At 41.9% G+C, this 21,403-nt stretch overlaps 2 protein-coding genes across 11 annotated transcripts; both read right to left on the bottom strand.

Annotated features, from left to right (window-relative positions):
• Positions 1 to 701: 701 nt before the first annotated feature.
• Positions 702 to 3,754, bottom strand: LOC113316847 (calnexin homolog). Of its 10 annotated transcripts, none has more exons than XR_003343049.1 (6): positions 3,307 to 3,754; positions 2,025 to 3,215; positions 1,842 to 1,913; positions 1,599 to 1,711; positions 1,304 to 1,425; positions 702 to 897 (listed from the first exon to the last, which is right to left on the bottom strand). XR_003343049.1 is itself a non-coding variant. In XM_026564993.1 (6 exons), the coding sequence occupies exons 3-6, from the start codon at positions 2,046 to 2,048 to the stop codon at positions 1,347 to 1,349; spliced, it is 288 nt and encodes a 95-aa protein (XP_026420778.1). In that variant the 5' UTR covers positions 2,049 to 2,151; positions 3,158 to 3,215; positions 3,307 to 3,754; the 3' UTR covers positions 702 to 1,346. The 10 variants fall into 10 exon arrangements, 6 of the variants coding, with proteins under 6 accessions (XP_026420778.1, XP_026420777.1, XP_026420780.1 ...); XR_003343050.1 differs by having other exon boundaries at positions 1,308 to 1,425; XM_026564993.1 differs by having other exon boundaries at positions 702 to 1,425; positions 2,025 to 2,151; positions 3,158 to 3,215.
• Positions 3,755 to 4,073: 319 nt separating this feature from the next.
• LOC113315311 lies at positions 4,074 to 4,981 on the bottom strand. Its single transcript, XM_026563605.1, has 2 exons — positions 4,410 to 4,981; positions 4,074 to 4,188 (listed from the first exon to the last, which is right to left on the bottom strand). The coding sequence occupies exons 1-2, from the start codon at positions 4,979 to 4,981 to the stop codon at positions 4,074 to 4,076; spliced, it is 687 nt and encodes a 228-aa protein (XP_026419390.1).
• Between the last annotated feature and the right edge of the window lie 16,422 nt (positions 4,982 to 21,403).

Raw genomic sequence — 21,403 nt, 5'->3', positions numbered from 1 at the left:
GAGATCTGTCGTTGTTGAACTCAGATCTCTTCGTGAAACAAGATGCGTTAGTAAAATAAATGATGGAACATAAAAACTCAAGATGGTGAGCAAATTTTTTCTAGCGCCAAACGGTGACTAGTCGTTTTCCCGTAGTCTACGTAATGTAAGCAGTTCAGAGGATCGAGAACTAAGTAGTAATGATACCTATGTTGAACTGATGCTAAGTAATAGAATATATCAAAGATTACGATAATAACAAAGAACACAAATTATAATGTAAGTGAAGCTAAGTTATCATGAGACACAAGAGATTACGTGGTTCGCACTAGTGGAAATCAACATTTTCGCGACCGACAAAGCAAGTCATTTAACTCGTATCTATGACTTTCTTTGTCAGTCGAAGAAAGGGTCGTTGTTTGAAAATCTTATCAACGACCGATTTTAACGGTCAATACTTTATGACTGACTTCAATCAGTCGTATATATAAATCTTAATATAAAGAAAAATGATTCAGATTGGCTGTCTGGCCTGACTGAATCTGAAATCAAACACAAATGAAACTCAAATGAGAAACAAATGAAAACCAAATTCAAATGAAACTCAAATTAGAATTCAAATGAGAATCAAATGAAACTCAAATTAGAATTCAAATGAGAATCAAATAAAAACCAAATTCAAATCAAATAAAAATGAGAATCAAATTAAACTTGCACACAAATAATCATTCAATTTAACATTCATTGATTCATTGGTTTCAAATTACACAAAGGATTAAAATCTGTAGTTCTGACCAGTGTAATCTTGTAGTTCTAGGATTCGATTACAAAACAATGAACTAAAAACTATTGATTAAACATCAAAATTATAAACTCTGATGATGATGAAGAACTTATTCCTACTTCATAATGGTGTACCTGCACAGCAAAATCCATCAGCTGATTAATGTGGGGAGGTCACAATACTCAAGAAAACGCTTATAAAAACAATAACCATGCCATGTACATGAGAGTACAGTGATCTATAAAGGTGGGTATCCTAACCAATATGATGTCAATCTCTTTACCTGCCTCTGTCCAACATCGACACAACGGCACAAACGTAACTAGTTCATTAATTCACGACCTTGACATATCTCGAGCACAAGATACAGAATGGGTTATACATGGAATCCTAATGTAAGAACGCAAACAGGTATTGCAGATAAGACTGCAGAGAGGCCCCAAGATGAATAACCAAAAGAACTTAACAGTTGTGTTCTTCCTACTGATAAACCAGTTGCTATTAGCGCAGTGATTGAGAAAAGCATGAGGAAACAAATACCTACTGATGAACCCATTACTATCAGAAACATCACAACAGGTGTTTAAACAATAAGCACCAGCAGCCTCACAAACCACCATGTACCAATACCAACAAAATAGAGAAAAGCAGCACCAGTGGACCTACATCAAACCTACATTAACAGCTCGACTAAAGAGAATTCAAAAACCATCCCATGATAATGTAGTGTATACCTTATCAAAGTAAATTAACAAACATTATATGGCTAAAACTTGAATAATTTAGGAGAAACAAGTCGGGAAAATGATAATATCTTTAAGTACTAAAAACTTACCACTGCTTTCTTACCGCCAAAAAGAATCCTATAGAGGTCAATATAACCAGTGCAACAGAAACAAGGATACCAATGGTGATATTTAGCTGTTTCTCACCCTTCTCAATATTGTCCTGCATAATTTGATATAACTCAGTTAAGCAAACTTCTATCAACCTAAAGTGCTATAGAGAAGAATCACAAAGTTTAAAGTTGTAACTGAAAGCAAATTTGTTTTGTTCAGACGTCAGAGCAGTAACTTACATATACCTTGATCTTGTAATCAGCCAAGAAAGGAAGGTTCGCAAACTTGTAAAGGACCTCAAATATCCTTTTCTGCAAGTCCAGGAATTTGTTGTTAGAGAGTAGAAGGAAAAAATCAGAAAGTCAAAACCAGCAAGCACCAAGTAAATGGACAGTTTAGAGATCAGATGCAGGAATATTCACCTGGAATTCAGAGATATTACGCATGTAGCTGCTTCATCAGCCTTCTGCTTTTATTTCTCAACGTTGAATTTAGGCTTCCATGTTTTCTGTCTGTACTCTTCTGCAACGTTGAATTAAGGCATTGAATCTAATTCCCACCAACACATGCCTCATATCAAATTATCAATATAAAACCAGAATCACGAAGAACCTTAAACCCATAAAACTATTTTAGACAATTTATTTTGGTCACACTGCAGGAATGGAATGGAAAGCCAAGACAGTTCTCCTTGCGAAGCATCCTTTTTCAACACTTCTCTCACTCATTTTCTCTCACTAAGTTAAATACATGGCCATATAATATCAAATTTACACTCCACAACACAAAAATACAGAACAACTAAGTTAAAAGCTCCAAATCAGTATACCTGGTACAGAATATGACACATATCAAAGTTTTCCTACTTCATTGCTGGTAATAAATTCCACTTCAAGGCTCAAGCATCAGCTAGGTTCCACGAAAAGAACTTAGATTTTTAAAACCAAGTTCTATATCAAATTTGATTAAGATGAACAACCAGTTTTGTTTTCCAAAAGGATAATCTAGATGCAATCTAACATCTCGTCAATGTTTCTTCATACCCACTACCTCTTCCTAAGTTTGAAATATGACTGTAATTTTAGTATGAAATATGACTGTAAATTTAGCATCCTTGTTGGTTGATAATGTAAAAGCTAATATTAGTGATAACACAAAAGTGACAAATTTAATTAGACTGTTATTGTTTTTAACGATGGGAATGTTAAGAACGGAAGCCTGCCCTTAGTTTCATACCTAAAATTCCATTAAAGAGTATCCAAATTTCATGGAATGTAAAAGCTAATATTCACAAAAGTGATAAAGTTAATTAGACTGTTATTGTTTTTTAACGGTGGGTATGTTAAGAACAGAAGCCTTCCCTTAGTTTCATATCTAAAATTTCCATTAAAGAGTATCCAAATTTCATGGCCCAAATGTATTAATATCACACTTTAATTCAAGCGGATAGAAAAGAATAATCATTGCAGGAAGCACTACTGGGCATGTTGTGCATATAATCTGTAAGGTGCAATCACTTGTAACTAATTTCGGTAACTGAAAGCGAAGAACAAACCAGTAAGGCTTACAGCGGCAGTCAGATTTTAAGAACCATGAAGATGTCAATAGAATATCTGTTGCACAAACCAAGTGGATTCAATTAAATTTTGGAAAAAAAATACATAAATGATGCTTACAGGTACTGGCTAGAGAAAAAAACACTACCAAGCAATGATGACTTAAAATTTTCACCCAAGGAATCTAAAAATGCATCGAAACTATTGTCCAGAATGAAGCAAGAAGAAAACAGATAATCCACTATTATCAGAAGACACGCGAATGACAGTAATGACAGAAGTATCTATCTAAGTTGCATATAACATTTACAACGCAAAAATGCAGCAATGTAGATCTCAATGTTATCCACAACTTTCTAAAACAGCAGCCACAAAAAACAACATTCGCATCCTAAATTAATAACCACCCACAACTCGCTAAAATAATAGTCTTCAAATTCTAACCCAAAACACCAGGTAGACCCCCAAAAATATAAACCATATAACTTCATTACCACCCAGCCCTGAACCACACCTGGGCAGAAGGCACATCAAGGTACAGATGTATTGGCGTCGAAGAACTTGAATGTAAATAACCGGATAGATAATTCATAGAAGAATAATAAAACAAATATAGCATAAGTGAACCTACAAAAGTAACGACTCTATCTGTGGCTTAAATCATAGGAACACCAGTTTAAGGCATATAGAGTCGTTTCTGTTTATACGGTAATAAAATGATGACTCTAGGTTACACCAACATCCCGGAGAAAACCAAGTTATGAGTCGTTATTGTTACCCTCCCTATAAGTAGACGACCCAATTTTGTAATTATAAACGATGAACCAGAATGGACTTTGATTTCATAAAGAAAATAACATTACATTAATCTCGTATTACATAAGAGTTTATATGGGTATTCTAGAATTTGACACATCAAATGTTCGTCGATGAACCTCCTAGCACATCGGTACAATGTGGTATATTCTTTGTGGTGGATGAAGTTTGTTTCCCCGTTACGAATTCTCCGTAGCCCATTGAAGCGTTCCAACTGAAATTCAATGACTTATTAAGCCATTAAGCTTTAGTATGCTATCTTTAAATGATGCCAACTTTTAACGATGAATATAATCGGATTACTTACTTTTTCCCTAAGAGGAACTTGTGGATGATATTCGTACACCATATTCCTAACTTTAACATAATCAGTCCACGATGAATGATTGTTTATCCGAAGTATGACTGACCACGTTCAACATCGGCATGTTATACCTGTTTGTCTTGTAGGTGCAATCTAGGAACAGAACCTGGTAAAAACACTGAGCCAAATCCACCATCCTAGGATTGGAAAGAAAAATATGAGTCACCTTATTGTCCGCACCCACCCTGGTTTGCATGGCGTAGTTAAGTGTTTCTGCCAACCACTCAGACTGTTGCATAATTAATCTACCATTCCATTCGATGTTCTTGATCGTTGCTTTGGCAGCGTAGATTGTGGAAATGGTAGACAAGTTATCCTTATCTTCCTTCCTTATCACATTTAGGATCTTAAGAGGCCTACATCCCTTCATCTGACGAACCTTCTCCATTTGATGCGGTTTCAATCGGGCATATGCAGGGAGTCCATATAAACTTTTAGGTGGAGGATGGTTATGACGACCGTCAGGAATACTATCCAATCTCCATCGATCAGTTTCATGATGCCTTTTGAAATAAATCCTGAACGGACATTTACACTTCTTCGATGTTGTTTTGTAGACCCTAGTCGTCTTCTTCTCATATTTGTAATTCTTACCTTTATGACTTTCTCCCTTTTTCCCCGTCCTCTCGCATACCATCTCCATCTTCTTACAATCGACGTGTTTGCTTTGAACAACCACGCACATCATCTCTTTTTCCTTTGTGATAAACTATTCCTTGGCCTCATCCTTGTCTCTCCATGTCTACATTCAACGGAAAAATTACACATCCATGAGATCACTAAATAAAAAATGCTAAATTAAATATAACTAAACGGTTAAATGAAATGTACCAAATCAGTCATATAGTGTTGGGAGGTGTCCGGACCCATTATATTGACTGGTTCTGGTTGAGAGCTTGCACCACCAACTGGTAGGCTCGGAAACCTACAATAAAATACTGCAAGTGCACAATGTCTAAATAATAGACAATGGCAAGTACAGGTCGTTCCCACAGGGAGTGTGAAATACTCTACCAATTAATACCAAAAAAAAAAAATCAGATAGATAATGTTTTAACGATTTTCAGAAATTCGAGACAAAATGAAATAATAATAATTCTAAGTAAATGAGGATGTGTTATTAGGGTTTTCGATTTCCACCAATTCAATCATATAAAACTCTACTAATTTCTATTTATCACTCAAGACAAATATGGAACTCAATCTCATGTCTCGGAAGATGGTATAATAAATTCTAAAATGTTGTTTCTCCGCTGTAATCTTCTTCTCTTCATGGGTACTGATTCTAAAGCATTACGTATCAATCCTAAAGCATATTACGTCAAGGGATTAAACCAAAGCACAAAAAATAAAGAAAATCACATAACCGTTTAAACACCAAGATATTATAAAGAGAAATCACTAATTAATGAATCATAGAAATATCATCATAGAGTTTATATAAAATAAATTGGTTTCAATCTTAACCCTAACAAACAACTTAGCAAATCATGGAGAAAATGAAATCAAAACACCAAAACCCTATTCTCTATAAAACGGCTCTGCGACCGCGGCGTACCCCTTTCTCTTTCGACCAAAACCATTTTTATTTTCTTCGGTCAGCTCTTACTACGTCACTACCCAGTCAATGGACGCCATGTGTCACCTAGTTGTCATTTTTCACTTCCATGTGCATACGTAGGAAAGTTACCTCAATAGAAATATCTTGGTACAAATTAAACTCAGGCACGTCTTCTTCCCAACTCCACACGCTCAACACCAATACGGTCCAAGTACATGTTTTTTCCACATGCTATCTTTTCCATTTTCACATTCCCAACATAACAGAACTCATTCTCATCCAAGATTAAGTCCTTCTACTTTGTGGCCACCACATGCGTAATTTCCAAGATCGTGATTGGTTCCCCATCTCATACAGCACCACTCTCTAATCTCTGTCCGTCTAGGCACACTTCACCGTCAGATGTCCGACCTTCCTCAGACGACTACAACAGCTCGTCTATCAACTGCAGCCAACTATTCTTCACCAAAGTCCATCTACTGTCTGTTTTTCCGTCCAACTTCAGCTCACAGCACCATCGATTCCATTTCTCAATTTTTTCCGAGTCAGAGAACAACGAGCTCACAGTAGAGCCATTACTCAAGTTGCAACTCCATCCACTGTTGGTAATCTTCTTCCTTCCTTTGCTGATTCAATTAAACCCATCAATCCAGCATCCATCCTCTCCTCGGCCATGGCATCTCAGCTCAACTGGCAACCGTAAGACTTCATGGAGACTTGACTTCATCACCAACCTGACAGAACCAACCACAACACCAGCTCCACTTCTTAGTCCCTGTCTTGTAAACTGTATGTACACCTTTCATCATCCACCACGTGTACAGAAAGAGACACGTGGAAGGCATGCAAAACAAGATATCAAAACATGATATCAAGCATCTCATCAGAAGATGCCACAGGTCAGCAGATCTGACGGTCAGGGACAGAGGATCACAGAGGTATGATGGCTCAGAGGAGCACCAGATAATACCCCTTGGGTGTTATCACACCCAATCCCGAGGAAGATCCCAGATCAACGGCCGAGAGGAAGTTTGGCTGACACAGATGTGACCAGACAAAGAGACACTTGTCTGACACGAGCAGACACCCATCTACCCGCATTAAATACCAAAGAGATATACACGTGTCAATCGGCTCGTGGAAGAGGCGAGGATAATCCTTCGTATTCAAGCTCAGGCCGCAGCATATGCCGAAAACCTCTGCGTAATAGGCACAAAGCACAAGAAGATAAGATTACAATGACGCCTCAGAAATGGGACCCACGTTCCAACCCTATAAATACCCCTCTCCACTAAGAGAGAAGGGGTCGACCAATTTAGAGCAATTATAGGAGAATATAGGAGAGAGAAATAGGAAGAGTAAGTAATCCCCCTACTTCCGCAGACCTATGTATACTCCAAAGTCATTCGACTATCTTTGTAACCATTCAATACATAGTGAAACACCAGCCCCGTGGATGTAGGCCTTAGTGCCGAACCACGTAAATTTGTCTTATTTACATTTCAGTACCTTACATTCAGCGTTAAACTTCATATGTTTTACATTTATACTTGATTCTTGGTTTATTCCTTTATACAAACATTATTTATGATAATATTCGACTAGACAATGACAAGCCCGAAGGCTTCGAGTCGATGAATCGATATAATCATCCCCTTTACGCATACGACGTTCAATTCTAGAATTAAGATGTATGCGAATATTGTTTGTGAACACGTGGATGGCTTCGTGATTTATGTGTTCACAATCTGGCGCTAGAAACAGGGACTTTGTCCAAGTAAAAGATTTATCTTATCATGTGATTTCACCTTAAACGCGCATTATGGTTGTGCCCTATTCTGGGTTCAGCGGGCTTTCAAAACCTTTTTTATTCTGGGTTCAGCGTGCTTTCAAAACCTTTTTTATTCTGGGTTCATGGTCTTCATTTTCACAAACACCATTTCAAAGCAGACAAATCCACGGCTATCTATCACAGATTTGCACGTAAGGCGTTTTTCTTTTAAAACTAAGACTTAATAATCCAGATTCATGAGTTCTCGCGACGGATCTTCCTTTTCAAGAGTTTTCTTTTTCAAAAGTAGTCTGAAAACAAGGTCCATGATTGTTTATTAGAGGATTTGTATTGCAAAAACTAGACCGTTGAAGTCTTTACATTTTTCTTTTATTAAGGCCCTTGGGCAGCTCATTTCCTTCTATTCCAATAATCTTGCGGATACGAATGGCACTAACCCGATCCTCGTGGATATCTTTGGTTCTCTTTATTTATTCCCCTATGTAGAAAAAGATTAAAAATGGAAAAGATACTAGAGGCAGGAAAAACCAAAGACTCATCAAAGGAGACACCGAGGATTACCCCGGTCATGACCCGAAGCAAGCAGAAAGGAGACAAATCTAAAAAAGCTACTCAGAGGAAGGATGCTGCGGAAATCACCTCACCTATGAACACTAACTCCATTGCAGCCGCGGCTCTCAAAGCAGCAGCCACAAAGAACAACGCAACTGTTGCGGCCCTGCAGGCTACAGAAGCTAACAAGACTTTGGTTTCAAACCAAATCCATCAACAAAAAGAAGGGGTGGCAGAATCTATGACACATCAGCCCGCACATCCACCAGTCTTCGGAATGCCGTCAACCAACGGTCAGAATCAAACCATACCAGTGGTTTTAGTACCGCGGGTGGAAGCTCAACCGAGGGGACCAAACTTGGAGATACCAACAATTGAAGCTGATCCTCGGCCACCCTTAATACACACAGTAAACGAAGGGGGAACTATGGCCGTTAGGGTACAAGCCGAAACTCCCAATCAGGGATCAAACCAGTCCCACTGACTGATGGTAGAGCTCAAAGAATTGAAAAAGAGCCAGCAGGACTACGCATATGTCGTAGCTCTTCTGGCCAGGGAGAACCAAGACTTGAAAGATCGGATTGCCCAAAGCACGAAGACTAGCCAACAAATGGACGAAGCAAATTCTAAGGCACCAGAGCCTAATCGAGAACGAAGAGTCATCCTAGCAAACGCCGCCAGGGGAAGCAGTGCATCCGATCCGGAATATGACGCCGAAGACTTAGACTGTTATGACAGTGAAGTTCGAAGAAAGAAACGCTCAACTGAGCATGAGAACTTGGGATATTACCGCGCAATGGAGGAGATGCGTGATGAGATGATGGCTGAGATCAGGAAGTTAAAAGCCAGACAAGGCGGAGGAAGGCTTGAAGAGGTGATGAAAGAAGCTAACTCCACGCCCCTAACTCATCGCCTGGAAAATACCCCCATTCCGTTAAAGTGCCCTGTCCCAACTTTTGAATGCTATGACGGATCCAGTGATCCCACGGCACATATCCGGTATTATAATCGTATCTTAGCCCGATGGAGTCAAAACGACGCCGTCCTCTGTAGATATTTCCCATCAAGTCTGAAGGGATCGGCTTTGTCTTGGTTTGACAACCTGCCACCTGATTCCATCAACTCCTACGATCAACTCGCAGAGAAATTCTTGAGAAACTACATGTACAACAAAGCTGTCAACACCGGAATGGATAAACTTTTTTCTCTGGAAATTGGTTACAAGGAGAACACGAGGGAATACACCAACAGATGGCACAAGATCTGTCAAGCCATAGGGAGTGTGGTTCCCGTAGTAAGCATCAACTGCTACAAGTGGGGATTAGACCGAATGAGTCCACTATTTGTTGAGATCCAAGGAAGCGTACCTAAGACAGAAGGAGATCTTCGAATAATTATTGAGAAGTATGCTCGTCTTGAAGAAATCCAGCGTGAGAACCCGAAGGAACAAACGCAGAGGTCTCACCGTACCAATTCCGCAGAACAAACCAGCGGGGCCAAAAGAAATAGCTCAGTGGAACGGCCTCACGAAGATAGGAATGAACGAAGAGATGAACGACGAAAAGACGATCGAAAATTTGAAGATCAGGTTTACACGAATCTCAATGCTAGCTACGCTCGGATCTTGCGAGAGATCAAAGGAAGGGAAAATTTGGAGTGGCCGTGGTCTAAGGGAAAACAACCCCCAAGAACTGAGAAGTCTAAAGATTAATGTGAGTATCATTGCTTCAATGGACACCAGACCGAGAAATGCAAAAAACCTCAAAATAATGATCCAAAAATTGATTGATGCTGGCGAACTCAAGCAATACATACGAAAGGAGGTCACCGAGGACAGATCCAAACGAACCAAGCAAGTCCAACTTCCAGAGGGAAACCGCACAATCAACACCATCTCGTGTTCCGAAGCCGCAGGGCCGTCACTTATAGCGCAGATAGGAAAGAGGCTACGGAAGCAATTCGAAGACCACTACGAATTATATAAGATTGATGGCGTAGAGGTGGACGAGCACGAAGAATGGATGGACGCACCTATCATCTTCGATACTGAAGATATCGAAGAAGATATGGAAGACCATAACGATACCTTGGTCCTCACACTACCAGTGGCCGGATGTAACCTCAAAAAGATCCTCATCGACGGGGGAAGCTCAGTGAACGTTCTATTCTACGACGCCTTCAAACGGATGAAGCTCCATGATGAACAGCTAATGACCTTTTATTACACCATCTACGGGTTCAACGTAGCGCCCACAAATCCATTGGGAGACATCGTGTTGTAGGTGAACGCCGGGCCCATGAAAGTAGAAACACGATTCAGCGTGGTTGACGCCCCGTCCCCCTATAACGCCATTATTGGACGAAAGTGGGTACATAAACTCAAGGGAGTGGCAGCAACTTACTACCAATATCTCAGGTTCCCTACACCCGAGGGAGTGATGGAAATCAAGGGAGATCGGGTCTCTGCAAAAGAGTGCCAGAACACTCAGGATCATATCAACAACGAACATGAAGAGCAGCGAAAAACCCAAAGGATCAAAAATAAAGAAGCTGCGAAAGAAAAGGCCATAGACATGTTCCTCAAGGAAACCACAAGGAAGGGCTTGACAAAGGATGATAATGTCCTTAACACAGAGGCAAGTACTTCAGCAGCCAACGAAGGACATAAACATACCAAATAGCAATTAAAGAACGTCCCAGTCCTTGGGGACCCGAAGCCGGTGTTCACACCAGTGGAGCCCGTAAAAGAAATCAACATAGGAACGGAAGAAAACCCGAAGATGATCAAAGTAGGGACCATAATGGACGAAAAAAGAGAAGATTCCTTAACCAAATTACTTAAAGAATACGCGGATGTATTCACTTGGAAGTTAGGAGACATGCCGGGGATTGATCCGAAAATAATCCAACACGAGCTGCGCATCAAACCAGGCACGCCACCTTTCAGGCAGAAAATAAGAAAAGTTGCACCAGAGTATCATAAGGCAGTAGAAAAAGAACTTCGGAAACTACTAGAAGCAGGCTTCATCAAGGAAGTCGAATAACCTACATGGATCTCCAACATGGTCGTCGTTCCTAAGAAAAATGGAGGGGTTAGGATATGCATCGACTTTACTAACCTCAACAAGGCATGTCCAAAGGACAGCTATCCCCTGCCGAGCATAGATCAACTGGTTGAAGTAGTGGAAGGATACGAAGAGTTGTTATTCATGGACTGATATTCTGGTTACAACCAAGTAGCCCTGGCAGAAGAAGATCAACTACACACAACATTCTACACCCCGCATGGCCTTTATTGCTACACTAGAATGCCCTTTGGACTTTGAAACGCAGGGGCAACGTACCAAAGAATGGTCGATGCTATCTTCAGTCCATGGATTGGTAGTACCCTAGAAGTCTACGTTGATGACATGCTCGTCAAAAGTAGGCTGCGCAAAGATCACCACCAGGACCTGAGAGATATTTTCGAACCAATGAGGAAACATCACATGAAAGTAAATCCAGAAAAATGCACTTTCGGTGTCACCTCAGGGAAATTCCTCGGATATCTGGTAACAAAAGGGGGTATTGAGGTAGACCCCGCGAAGATTCAGGCCATAGTGGAAATGCCATCTCCGAAGAATTTAAAAGAAGTGCAAAAGCTCAATGGGTCATTAGCAGCCTTGGGCAGATTTATTGCCCGATCCTCGGACAAATGCAAACATTTTTTCAATATTCTCAAAAAAGGGAGTAAGTTTGAATGGATCGCAGAATGCGAAGAAGCCTTCCAAAGAATCAAGGAACACCTGGATTCAATTCTGATCCTGCAGAAGCCTGATCTTGATGAGGTTTTGGCATTGTACATAGCAGCGACAGAAGACGCAGTTAGCGCAGTGTTGGTCAAAACCAATACGAAGATAGAAAAACCTATCTATTATGTCAGTAAGACCCTCAATTCTGCGGAAAGGAATTACACGAAGATCGAACAACTCATACTGGCATTGGTATGGGCTACTCAAAAGCTGAGAACCTATTTTCTAACTCACTTCATCCGCGTCCCATGCAAAGCACCACTGGAAGCAGTCCTCAAAAGCGCGGGAAAAGTAGGTAGAATAGCCAAGTGGAACACCCACCTGGACCAATTCAACATCATTCATGAAATTCAACATTACCATAAATCCCAAGTTTTGGCGGATTTCTTAGCAGACCTCCCCTTGGACAACGATGAAGAGATTAGGGGAATGCCAGAAGCCGACGAGGAAATCAAGGATCCAATTGATGTCCTCGAACCCGCGAGTCAAAGACAATGGGAAGTCTTCGTTGATGGTTCCAAAAATAAGGAAGGGGCAGGAATAGGCATTGTCGTCACCACCCCAACTGGAGAAAGGATCGTACAGGCACTCAGGTTAGAATTCAAAGAGCATACTAACAACATAGACGAATACGAGGCAGTCGTACATGCCCTCCGCTTAATAATAGAGATGGGGTAACTGATGTAAGACTGACAAGTGATTCGCAGCTTGTCATACGGCAAATAGGGCTCGAATACAATGTGTACGACGACACCCTCTCAGCTTACATGGCCTTGGTCCAAACATTGGCATCACAAATTCCGAACATCAAGTTCCGGCACTTATGCAGAAGGGATCTCAGGCACGCGGATGCCCTAGCATATATATCATCCATGTTGAAGGACAAGACTATCGAAGCTATCAAAATAACAAGGGTATACGAGCCTTCGATTGCATCACAATTTTCCTTTGCTACAAATCAAGATACAATGGAAGAAAGTATCGAAGATCAGGTGGGAGAAGACATCCGTGACGATTTTGACGAAGAAGATATCCTGTCAAGAGCAAATCAAGACGAAGATTTCAACAACGAAGATGATTGAAGAATGATGATCCATGCGTTTCTCAAGGATGGAACCTTACCCACGGATCACAAACAAACCAGGAAAATACTCTCCAAAGTAGGAAGATATGATCTTCGGGATGGGATCCTGTACAAGAAATATTTCCTCGGACCGTTACTACATTGCTTATCCAGGAAAGAGGGGCATCGAATTCTAAACGACATCCATTATGGTGACGCATGGAATCATAGCGGCATGAGATCACTAGCCGACAAAGAAAAAATGCAAGGATATTACTGGCCCACAATGATACAAGATGCTGCAAGAATGTCCCGACGATGTGAAGAATGTCAGCGTTTCGCCAAAAAGATACACGCACCAGCAACAACGTTGAATTCTGTGGATAGTCCGTGGCCATTTGCAAAATGGGGAAAAGATATCGTTGGGCCTTTCATCGAAGGATCAGGGAAAAGACGATTTTTGATAGTAGCCACGGACTACTTCAGTAAATGGGTGGAAGCCAAAGCCTTGGCTAGGATCAGAGACGTGGACGTGTTTACTTTCATATTCCAAAACATTATTTGCAGGTTTGGCATACCAGCGGAAATCGTGTTCGATAATGGTAAACAATTACAGGGGAAAAACATAGACATGCTCTTCGACACTTTTAAAATAAGGAAAAACAAGTCCACCCCCATATACCCTCAAAGCAACGGACAAGCGGAAGCTACTAACAAGACCCTTGCCCTTATCCTCAAAAATCAATTAGACGAGCACAAGGGGCGATGGTGTGAACAGCTACACAATGTATTATGGGCATACAGGACAACACGAAGATCTGCCACTGGGGAGTCCCCATTTCTCCTCACTTATGGAGCTGAAGCAGTCATCCCAACGGAGATCCTCATGCCAACCACAAAGACCGAAGCATGGGAGAAAAATCTCACAACAGACATGATGTTAGAGAGACTGGACGACCTGGAAGGAAGGAGGGAAGCAGCATTGCAAAAGATGGAAAATTATCAACGAAGACTAGCGAGAGAGTACAACAAAAAGGTTAAGATTCGAAATTTTGTGGAAGGGCAGTATGTGCTAAGAAAAATCCCGCAGTATCAACGAGAGAACAAATGGGGAAAGTTAGCACCTATATGGGGAGGACCTTTTATAATACACGACATTGCGGGAAACGGTTCCTACTATCTTCGCAATTTGAAAGGCGAGGTCCTCCGGCACCCTTGGAATGCTAAATGGATCAAACCATACTACCCATAGGAGAAGCGCAGCTTTGCATCTGCGTGAAGAATACCAGAAGAAGAAGGCAGCGTAACCGCTTTACATGTTTCTATCTCTGGACCAGGAGTAGCATGCCTCAACCTATCAATCAAACAAACTTTTGGGGAAATCTTCAAGTAAACGAAATGGTCAAAAGTCCCGCTGGATGAACGCATGTACAATATATAATAAATTAACAATATTGGGGAAAGTAGTTAATCTACAATCTCTCAGGGCTCCCCTATCAGTGTCTATGAGTGTAAGACCAGGGGGAAGGCACCCAGCAGAAAGAGATATCCAACCAATTTTAAGGCAGGGGGTCGAAGGAATGGGTGCATGTAAATATTTTCAAATAAGCATTCAATATCCTAGAACGCTGCCTCGGCCCCCACCGTTTGGGAATCCTCTGGCCCAGGATTCGCCAGCGGGGTGACAGGTCTCAAGACGATCACGAAGGTATTTACCTTCGGTGTCGCACCCAAACACTCTCAACTTTTTACAAAGAAAGTTATTTCTAGTTTAGCACTTCACAATACTTAAAATAAAAAGATGAACTGATAACGCAGGTATGCCAAAAGGATGATCCATTGCATAAAGAGTTGATTACAAGATTCAGCAAATAATATAAAGCAGGAAACACATCAAAAAATGATCCGAAATTATATAATCAACAAGGATCAACTTTCTATTACTAATAAAAGAAATCTACTTGGACGATACAGCTCCATCAACAGGGTTGTCTCTGCGAGATGAAGGTACGCTACCACCTGAAGAGGGCCCAGAAGAACCAGGCAAGGGCACGGGAAGGGGACGACGCGGATAATTCTTGACAAGACCATGTTCGACATTAAGATCAAGTTCAATCTTATGTAGGACTTTGTTGGTCTCTTCAGCCAACTGATATCGAGCTTTATAAGTGATAACAGCGGTCCGCTGGTTGGCCTGAGACAGCAATGCAGATAGGCGTTCCGCCTCTTTGGAGGCAATCTCCGCTGCTTCCTCACGAGACACGTCCAACCTTTTGAAATAGTTGGCTTGTCCTTCCTGCTGCACTACGGCAAATTGAGTCTTTTTAAGCTCATCATTTGCTGCGTGAAGCTGTCCCTCGAGTGCTGAAAACAAGAAATACCAAGGGGTTAAAACGAAGAAATAACAGAATTACACTCGATAAAACGAGATTATACCTTCGACATTAGCCGAAGCCTCTTCATACTCATTGACAACTGCGTCCCGAGCCTCATCAAGAAAGTCATATTCGTTGGATAGTTTCTTATAATCCGTTTGAAGGTTCATAAGGGCAAATTGACCCGCGTCTAAGTCTACCTGCTTCATTGAATCCAAGTGACGAAGATGGTTGACTTCGTCATTCATCTCCCCCATCCTTTTATGGAGTCGATACACATTCACTTCAAGATCTATTTCAAACTCCACTTGGCGAGCAACATCAGCTCGAGACGCTGCTAGGGCTTTACTAAGAGCACCAACCTCGTCCCTAGCATTATTTCTTTCCTCGGAAAGACGTAACATACTATCCCTAACCCCGGGGCCTAAGAAAGAACGAGCCTGTTGTAACTCTCCTTCCAAAAAGCGCACTCTAGCCTCTAAGTCCGAAGCATGTTCTCGAGCATCACGCAGGTTGTCACGCGTCCATAGCAGCGTACCATTAAACAGACAACGGTCATGATTGTACTTATTTTGTATGTCAACCATCAGTGTTCTCTTTTCACGCCACTCAGCTGTTAAGGCTTTGTGCTCATCAGCACGAGCATTCCACTTTACGGCTTCGCTTTTCAACTTACCCACCAACTCTGCAATACAGGATTTTTGTTGTTCCCTTTCTTTCCGAAGCCATATCAGCTCGGGGACTCCACCCATTGAAGATAGGGTGGGGAGACTCAGACAGAACACCAAAATACAGATAGGGAATCACGAGGAGTGAAAGATACGTAAAATACGAACCTGTGAAGGACGAGACATTTCTACGAGTCTGCTCCAATTCGTTGCAGACTATAGCAAGTTCTGAACGAAGACTCTCCTCAGCGTTACTCAGCTGTTCTTTTTCCTTCAGACGGCCCCTCAGTTCATTTATTTCCACTTCAGCCGCAGACAGTTCCTCTTCTCTATGACGAAGCTTGGCCTCCAACTTTAAAGATTTTTCTTTGAAGAATTGGTATAGAACATGGTTACAATGTTCGCTCCTCATCATCTATGTCACAAACAACAAACATTATTATACCAAAGGGATCAAATATCACGAAGAATACAATGTTCGGATATCATGAAGAAAAAAAAAGTACAAGGATTCACCTCTAAGACACGCTGCTGGGGAAAACCGTATTGGTACCTATCAGTTATGGACATCATATCAGCAACAGAGGAGGGAGGGTCAACCACTAGGTTAGCTTCCGAAGCTCTCAGATTCTTCTCCCACATCTCAGCAACGCGGGCTTCAGAAGACAATTGCATCATCCGACGAGTATAAGCGTCGGAATTCTTCTCACCAGTGACCACTGGGGCAGGGTTAGGGATGAACATCAGGTTCTTCTTCTTAAGCCAAGCCAAAATGGCATCTTCACCTTCAGGCATTAGTGAGTAAGGGAAATCCTCTGAAGGAGACTCAACCGCAGACTTCCCCTTGGCGGTTATCTCCTCACCCGCGCAAGTCTCGACATTACCACCCTCAGCATGACCACCTGCGTTCTCAGCTTGCTGATCAGTGGTACCTTCTTTGCCAAGATTCCCAAGCACATCCCAATCATCATTTGGGGAAAGCAATGAGAAGTATTCGGCAAGACCCATGGCAGCATTCACATCAAAGGATTCCCCCGCGGAATATATCCTACCGAAAGAAAATTCAGGGGAAATAACGGGCAGAGTACCCACACCAACAATATCATCGCCAACAGGCGCAGATCCACCCCCGCCAGTACCACCAACGGTAATATTACCCTCAGACTCACCATCACCACCCGCGGAAACTTCTTCTTCACCATTACCACCTTCGTCATCAGGGTGAGAAGTGTCGGTACGCTCTTCTCCATCGGACATTTCTTCATCCTCACCATACCCTTCGTTTACGGGACTCGTAACCTCCTCATAAACCTAAGCCTCACCGGTAACCGCAGTAGAAGATTGTTTGGGTCCAAGTTTCTTCTTCTTCGACACCTACAAACCAGTATACATCCCACAAAGGCTCATTTTTTCCCTCACTTCAAAAATGAAAATTATTTCAAGCAAGAAAAAAGGGGCAAATAGAATAGAGAATATAAGAAGAAACTATACCTTGGCAGCAGCAACACTCTTCGTTGGATGGGTAGCACCAGAACCCTCCTCCTCATCTCCATCAACGACATCAAGAGCATAAGGAAAATTCATGCCCGCGAAATTCGGACGCCAAGGACATAAATCTCCATAACGAGCAGGAGGAGTTTCACGAGGCTTGCTATTTTCAGAAGGACGCCAACCGCGTGGACCCGGAATCCATCCATAATCCCAAGGACCAACTACCTCAATAACAGTAGCATGCCATTCATAATCATGGTCACGCTTAATCCTTTCACGAGCAGGAAAGAGTTTCCGTTTAGCAGATCCCTCAGTACCAGGAACATACTTCAGCTTGGCATCACTCACCTCACTCAAAAGACGAATTTCACCACGGGGAGCAGCAATATTACGAAGACTAACACTCAACGGCTTACGGTTTCTGCTGTTGACATAATCCCCAGCAGAACTGTTAAAATTCTGAGGAGTGTACTACTCTCTCTCAGCAGGATTTGGAACATAGCAGGTCATCATAGTCTCTCCCTTGCTTCGCAGGTAACATTCCTTCAGTGAACGAAGATAATTCCCAGATAGTTGTGACACGGAACGATTATGAGTGTTCGTGGAAGAGCCTTCGCGACTAGCCAACACGTCATAATAAAAGGAGTCACCCGACTTATATAGGGGCAACATGAGACCCGCCTCGAAGGCTCCAATCGTAGTCAACAGATGAAACTCGTCAAACTGATACTTAACAAGGAGCTCGTAAGTGATATCATCGTCAGGGGCATAGAAGCGAACCTCAAAAGCTTGAAATTCATGTTTTTCCTTGAACATCTCAAGATCAATATGCTTGAAAGTGACCTTCTTCTCACCAACTGAAATGTTGCGTATCACGGGGACAGTTTCTTCTTCGTCTGCGGAATCAGAAGTAGGACTCAATTCCGAATCTTTCCTTTTAGAAGGAATATTTTTAGACGAATCAGCTCTCGACATAGTACCCTCGGAGTACTTCCCTTTGAAAGAAACTGCGGGAGGAGGCGGAAAAGATTTCTGCGGAGGCACTGAAGGAGGAGCCATTGAACGAAGGGGCGGAACATCCACTATTTCAGTACGAGGAGGAGGAGCCCGCGTACTCCTAGAGTCATCACGAGGAGGAGCCTGCGTACTCCTAGAATCTTCACGAGGACGAGAAGGGGCGCGGTTAACAGCATACCTAGATCCAGAAGGACCCTTCGGCACATCCCCTTTCTTAGTAGGCACAACCTTCGAACCGGAGGAAGATGAAACCCTATGACCCAGAGGATCCCATTGCGAAGACTTGTAAGGACCTTCCCCAAGTGGAGATCTGTCAGAATCTCGACGCGGAGGGGATCTTGGCGGACTAGACGGCGGGGTTTGGTAAGGAGCCCGCCGACGATCAGACATATCTACAAGGAAACACAAAAACAATTTAGAGAAGAATACGAGGAGATCACTAAAGATCAAAAAACCCATAATTGATGGTTCATCCAGATAAACATTAAAAACCCTAAGAACTAAAAAATACTCCATCCAACTCCAGGGATAATACTTAGATACGGACTCACAGACGTTGTAACAAAGAACAGGGGCAAGCATATATGCTTCGACATGTATGTTCTTCATCACAAAACCAAGAATAAAACAGCAGGAGAAAAACGGGTAAATACATAGATAAATCAATGATGAAAAGCTAATGAAAAACCCATACCTGTATAGAAGAGTATGACAAGCACCAACCACAGTCGAAGAAAGGAGCATCAGAGATATCAAAAGATATAGGGGCAACAACAATCGAGAGCGAAAGAAACAGAAAATTGAATGTTGTTATCTTCCTCACAAGAATGATGATAATAAATGACTAAAGAACAAGAATAGAAAACAAGAAGAGGATGAACACTGACAAGAAGAGGATAAAAGTTTTTTCCGTCCAACTTCAGCTCACAGCACCATCGATTCCATTTCTCAATTTTTTCCGAGTCAGAGAACAACGAGCTCACAGTAGAGCCATTACTCAAGTTGAAACTCCATCCACTGTTGGTAATCTTCTTCCTTCCTTTGCTGCTTCAATTAAACCCATCAATCCAGCATCCATCCTCTCCTCGGCCATGGCATCTCAGCTCAACTGACAACCGTAAGACTTCATGGAGACTTGACTTCATCACCAACCTGACAGAACCAACCACAACACCAGCTCCACTTCTTAGTCCCTTTCTTGTAAACTGTATGTACACCTTTCATCATCCACCACGTGTACAGAAAGAGACACGTGGAAGGCATGCAAAACAAGATATCAAAACATGATAGCAAGCATCTCATCAGAAGATGCCACAGGTCAGCAGATCTGACGGTCAGGGACAGAGGATCACAGAGGTATGATGGCTCAGAGGAGCACCAGATAATACCCCTTGGGTGTTATCACACCCAATCCCGAGGAAGATCCCAGATCAACGGCCGAGAGGAAGTTTGGCTGACACAGATGTGACCAGACAAAGAGACACTTGTCTGACACGAGCAGACACCCATCTACCCGCATTAAATACCAAAGAGATATACACGTGTCAATCGGCTCGTGGAAGAGGCAAGGATAATCCTTCGTATTCAAGCTCAGGCCGCAGCATATGCCGAAAACCTCTGCGTAATAGGCACAAAGCACAAGAAGATAAGATTACAATGACGCCTCAGAAATGGGACCCACGTTCCAACCCTATAAATACCCCTCTCCACTAAGAGAGAAGGGGTCGACCAATTTAGAGCAATTATAGGAGAATATAGGAGAGAGAAATAGGAAGAGTAAGTAATCCCCCTACTTCCGCAGACCTATGTATACTCCAAAGTCATTCGACTATCTTTGTAACCATTCAATACATAGTGAAACACCAGCCCCGTGGATGTAGGCCTTAGTGCCGAACCACGTAAATTTGTCTTATTTACATTTCAGCACCTTACATTCAGCGTTAAACTTCATATGTTTTACATTTATACTTGATTCTTGGTTTATTCCTTTATACGAACATTATTTATGATAATATTCGACTAGAAAATGACAAGCCCGAAAGCTTCGAGTCGATGAATCAATATAATCATCCCCTTTACACATACGACGTTCGATTCTAGAATTAGGATGTATGTGAATATTGTTTGTGAACACGTGGATGGCTTCGTGATTTATGTGTTCACATAAACCTCTCTGTATAATGATCACCAACAGCTCAACCATCTCCAGCAAACTAACCCAGAACTTCTCATATAGTGATATAGAAAATGTCAGCCATATACACAGACGACCTTGAAACTAATGAGAACATCCAGTCTTCACCATCCATCCCTTTGACTGAACCACAGTTCGCGTCTTTCCCGTTCTCTGACCAACTGAATATAGTCATTGCTGTAATAACGCCTCAGGATTCACAACCATACAATAAATGGAAGCAGCACTGGTCCATCGTTCCTGTATATCCATAACTCTCCTTTCCTCGCAAAGCTCATTGAGCTAATACCTCCTGCACTCTTGCTTTCAAAACCCATATAAACCCTCTCTTAAACTCCAACTGCAGCACCAAACTCTGTCCATTTAATTCTATTCTTGTTAACAGATCATTCCATGTCATTCAAACCATCAACTCCATTTGTTCTCATGCCTGCCACTTCTCACAGACAGCCAACACGAGCAACGCCATATAATACGAGGTATAGACAGCACCAGCACTGCCTCCATCATCTGTATCTTCTCAATTCATCTCCATTACCATCTCAATAATTGTTCATGTTG

Source organism: Papaver somniferum, chromosome 10, assembly GCF_003573695.1.
Source record: "Papaver somniferum cultivar HN1 chromosome 10, ASM357369v1, whole genome shotgun sequence".
In the NCBI taxonomy this organism is placed as follows: Eukaryota; Viridiplantae; Streptophyta; class Magnoliopsida; order Ranunculales; family Papaveraceae; genus Papaver; species Papaver somniferum.
This window is presented reverse-complemented; position numbering and strand designations above follow the sequence as displayed.

Bases quoted from the DNA above. Each gene is read 5' to 3' on its own strand.
- LOC113315311 (XM_026563605.1), bottom strand. From the start codon at position 4,981: ATGGAGATGGTATGCGAGAGGACGGGGAAAAAGGGAGAAAGTCATAAA. The intron at 4,189-4,409 runs GTATAACATGCC...ATTGAATTTCAG, and splicing joins TGCACCTACAAGACAAACAG to TTGGAACGCTTCAATGGGCT.
- LOC113316847 (XM_026564993.1), bottom strand. From the start codon at position 2,048: ATGCGTAATATCTCTGAATTCCAG. The intron at 1,914-2,024 runs GTGAATATTCCT...CTGGACTTGCAG, and splicing joins GTAATATCTCTGAATTCCAG to AAAAGGATATTTGAGGTCCT. The intron at 1,712-1,841 runs GTAAGTTACTGC...CAAATTATGCAG, and splicing joins ATTACAAGATCAAGGTATAT to GACAATATTGAGAAGGGTGA.